General features: G+C 42.3%; 1 protein-coding gene across 1 annotated transcript; it reads left to right on the top strand.

Annotated features, from left to right (window-relative positions):
* The first annotated feature begins 1,933 nt into the window (after positions 1-1,933).
* Positions 1,934-2,885, top strand: LOC118532754 (high mobility group protein B1-like). Its single transcript, XM_036087516.2, has 2 exons — positions 1,934-2,246; positions 2,475-2,885. The coding sequence occupies exons 1-2, from the start codon at positions 1,968-1,970 to the stop codon at positions 2,832-2,834; spliced, it is 639 nt and encodes a 212-aa protein (XP_035943409.1). The 5' UTR covers positions 1,934-1,967; the 3' UTR covers positions 2,835-2,885.
* The last annotated feature ends 609 nt before the right edge of the window (positions 2,886-3,494 follow it).

Raw genomic sequence — 3,494 nt, 5'->3', positions numbered from 1 at the left:
GGCCATCTACCATATGCCTCACACTCTCTGGTTACAACTGGAAAACGTTACCAAATCAATGAGATTTTTATTGCTTTTCATTTCACCCTCTTTATTCTTTACCCTCCAGGAAATAAAGAAAACAGGGCATAGGAAGAAGAAAGAAGACTCAAAACCCATCGTTGAGACCCTTTTGGAAAATAATCATGCAGAATCTTAAGTTGTTGTTCAGTTGAGAAGACCTCTCTGTGGCATAGACTCACCTACCATTGATAGGAAGAGTTGGGGGTAAGCAAGGCAATGATGCATAGCCCAGTGTCCCCTCCACAGGCAGGTGTGGAGGGGAAGCCTGCAAAAGCACAAAGTAAGTCTGGACCAGGGTGTTCAGCACACTGAACAGCAGAATCACATTATGGCAAACCTCAAAGCCCCAGCCACCCAAGCCTCAGCGTTCTTCACTAGGTCACCACAGGGTCCAGGGGGACAACGTCCGTGAACACGCTTGCTGGACTGTGAAGGGCTTCTACAGTGTTAGAGGTAAAGACCAGGTGACTAACAGCAAGTGACCTCCAGCTTCAACAAAGACTCCAGAATTGGCAGCTCTATACAGAAGACATAGATATGATATTTAATTTTTTAAATGGGGGGATGGGGGGTGAAAATCTCAGAATTTGTTTATAATTATTTAGAAAAAAGTAACCATTTCAAAAAAGGTAAATAACACTTTTAACACCAATAAGGCTTTCTCTTCCAAAGCAGTCTTCTCCAAGAACTTCAAATAAGTTTAACCTCATTAGTTAATCACCTTCTCCCATAGGAAGTGGTCATTGTGATTAGTTACCTACTTTTAAGAAAGGGAAAATTTAAACAAAACAAGAATAAATGGAACCGAAATATAATAACAAATTTATATTTTATTTTCATGCCCAGTTCTCGCACAGGACTCCAAAAACCCTAGTAATTTCCTGAGTGATAGGGGTGAGAGAAGTGTCTTGTTATTCAAAATAAGCCCCTTCCAACCCTACCTGAGTTTGTGCTAAAGTGCTGGCTGCTGGATAGCTTTGGATGAGAGTTAGTTGCCAGGGGAGCCAATCATGTGATTAGAAGGTTGGAATTTTCAGTACCCATTCCTGACCTTTAAGGAGGGGAGAAGGGCTGGAAATTCAGTTAATCATCAACGGCCAATGATTTAATCATTTGTGCCTACATAATGAAACCTTCATAAAAAACCTAGATAGTAGGATTCCAAGACCCTCCAGGTTGGTGAATGTATTCATGTGCCAGGAAAGTGGCACACCCCAAACTCCACTGGGACAGAAGCTCCTGCACTCAGGACTTGTCTGGATCTCACCTTATGTACCTCTTCATCAAGCTGTATATTTGTATCCTTTATAATAAACTGGTCATGGTAAGTAAAGTGTTTTCCTGAGTCCTGTGAGCCCTTACAATGAATTACTAAACCTGGGGAGGGGGTCATGGGAACCCCCGATTTGTAGTCAAGTCAGATCAAAGTGTGGGTTACCTGGGGACCCACTACTTGCAATTGGCATGTTAAGTTGGGGGCAGGCTTATGGGACTATGAGTTCTCTTAACTCTGGGTAGTTAGTACCAGAGTTGAATTAAAGTATAGGACATCCAGTTGGTGTTGAGAGAGAACTGGAGAATTGCTTGGTGTTGAAAACCCACACATGTGGTGTCAGAACTGTTGACAATAGAAGGGATATTTAGGCATTTCTACACAAAGCCAGGGAAAAGAGTCCTCTATCAGGAAGCATGCACGTTCTCTTTACTTGGAAGTACCAATTCCTTTTTGAAATGCTGGCTACATAGGGACTCGGCCTTCTCCTATAATTTGCCCTTGTGATAAATAGTAATAGTATTATTACAGCCATTGCAGTACATTGAGCTCCACAGAGACAGCACTGGGACAAGTGAGAGCCAGATGGGTACTGGGCAACTCTGTGCCTCGCTGAGGAAAATAATTAAACATGGGCAAAGGAGATCCTAAGAAGCCGAGAGGCAAAATGTCATCATATGTATTCTTTGTGCAAACTTGCCGAGAGGAGCACAAGAAGAAGCACCCAGATGCTTCAGTCAACTTCTCAGAGTTTTCTAAGAAGTGCTCAGAAAGGTGGAAGACCACATCTGCTAAAGAGAAAGGAAAATTTGAAGACGTGGCAAAAGCGGACAAGGCCCGTTATGAAAGAGAAATGAAAACTTATATCCCCCCTAAAGGGGAAACACAAAAGAAGTTCAAGGATCCCAATGCACCCAAGAGGCCTCCTTCGGCCTTTTTCTTTTTCTTTTTTTTTTTTTTTAAAGATTTTATTTATTTATTTGAGACAGAGAGAATGAGAGAGAGAGAGAGCACATGAGAGGGGGGAGGGTCAGAGGGAGAAGCAGGCTCCCTGCCGAGCAGGGAGCCCGATGCGGGACTCGATCCAGGGACTCCAGGATCATGACCTGAGCCGAAGGCAGTCGCTTAACCAACTAAGCCACCCAGGCGCCCTCCTTTGGCCTTTTTCTTGTTTTGTTCTGAGTATCACCCAAAAATCAAAGGAGAACATCCCAGCCTATCCATTGGTGATGTTGCAAAGAAACTGGGAGAGATGTGGAATAACACTGCTGCAGATGACAAGCAGCCTTATGAAAAGAAGGCTGCTAAGCTGAAGGAAAAATATGAAAAGGATATTGCTGCATATCAAGTGAAAGGAAAGCCTGATGCGGCAAAAAAGGGAGTTGTCAAGGCTGAAAAGAGCAAGAAAAAGAAGGAAGATGAGGAAGATGAAGAGGATGAGGAGGAGGAGGAAGATGAAGAAGATGAAGATGAAGAAGAAGATGATGATGATGAGTAAGATGAATACTGAACATCTGAGTCCTGGATGATACTAATAAACTAATAATTGCAGAGGTTTTTAAAATAAATAAATAAATAAATAAAAAATAGTGATAGTATTAACATGGAAAATGTAACATTCCTCTCTCATCATACCCTTCTCCCCATCTTCTAGGACACCTAGCAAGATGAGGATCATGGGGCCTATTGCTGTCAATCAGTTCTCATCACGCACCACATCACACACACACATGCGCACGCACACACACACATGCACACACACAGTGTATGAGAGCATACACACAGTTCTGACCCTGAACTTGCTGATAGTAAGCTTCATGGACATAGATGGAATGGATAAGAGAATCCCTAAATTCACAGTAGCCACTCAAGGCCCAAGAGTAATCCCAGGCCCCTGAGTTCAGACATTTACTCAAAGCAACAAATCCAAAATCATCTCAGAAAAGTGAAAGAGTAGACAGAAATAACTCCAGATATTTTTTCAAAAGTAAAGTTGAGGGGTAAAAGGGGTTGTAATTACAAAATGGATAAGAAACAGGAGGCTTCATTGTCAGTGACATTTTCTTACCAAGCAGGGCTGCCATTTAAGAAGCAGAAAGATAGTGGAAGGCATCAATAACACAGTGGTGCCTAGAAACTTTTCTTTAGATAGACCTAT

This window comes from Halichoerus grypus, chromosome 1 (assembly GCF_964656455.1).
Source record: "Halichoerus grypus chromosome 1, mHalGry1.hap1.1, whole genome shotgun sequence".
Taxonomy (NCBI): domain Eukaryota; kingdom Metazoa; phylum Chordata; class Mammalia; order Carnivora; family Phocidae; genus Halichoerus; species Halichoerus grypus.
Note: the sequence above shows the minus strand (reverse complement) of the source record. Positions and strands in the feature narration are given on the sequence as shown.

Excerpts from the sequence above, each read along its gene's own strand:
- LOC118532754 (XM_036087516.2), top strand. The coding sequence starts at position 1,968 with ATGGGCAAAGGAGATCCTAAGAAGCCGAGAGGCAAAATGTCATCATAT. Across the intron at positions 2,247-2,474 it reads AGAAGTTCAAGGATCCCAAT|CCACCCAGGCGCCCTCCTTT; the intron begins GCACCCAAGAGG and ends TAACCAACTAAG.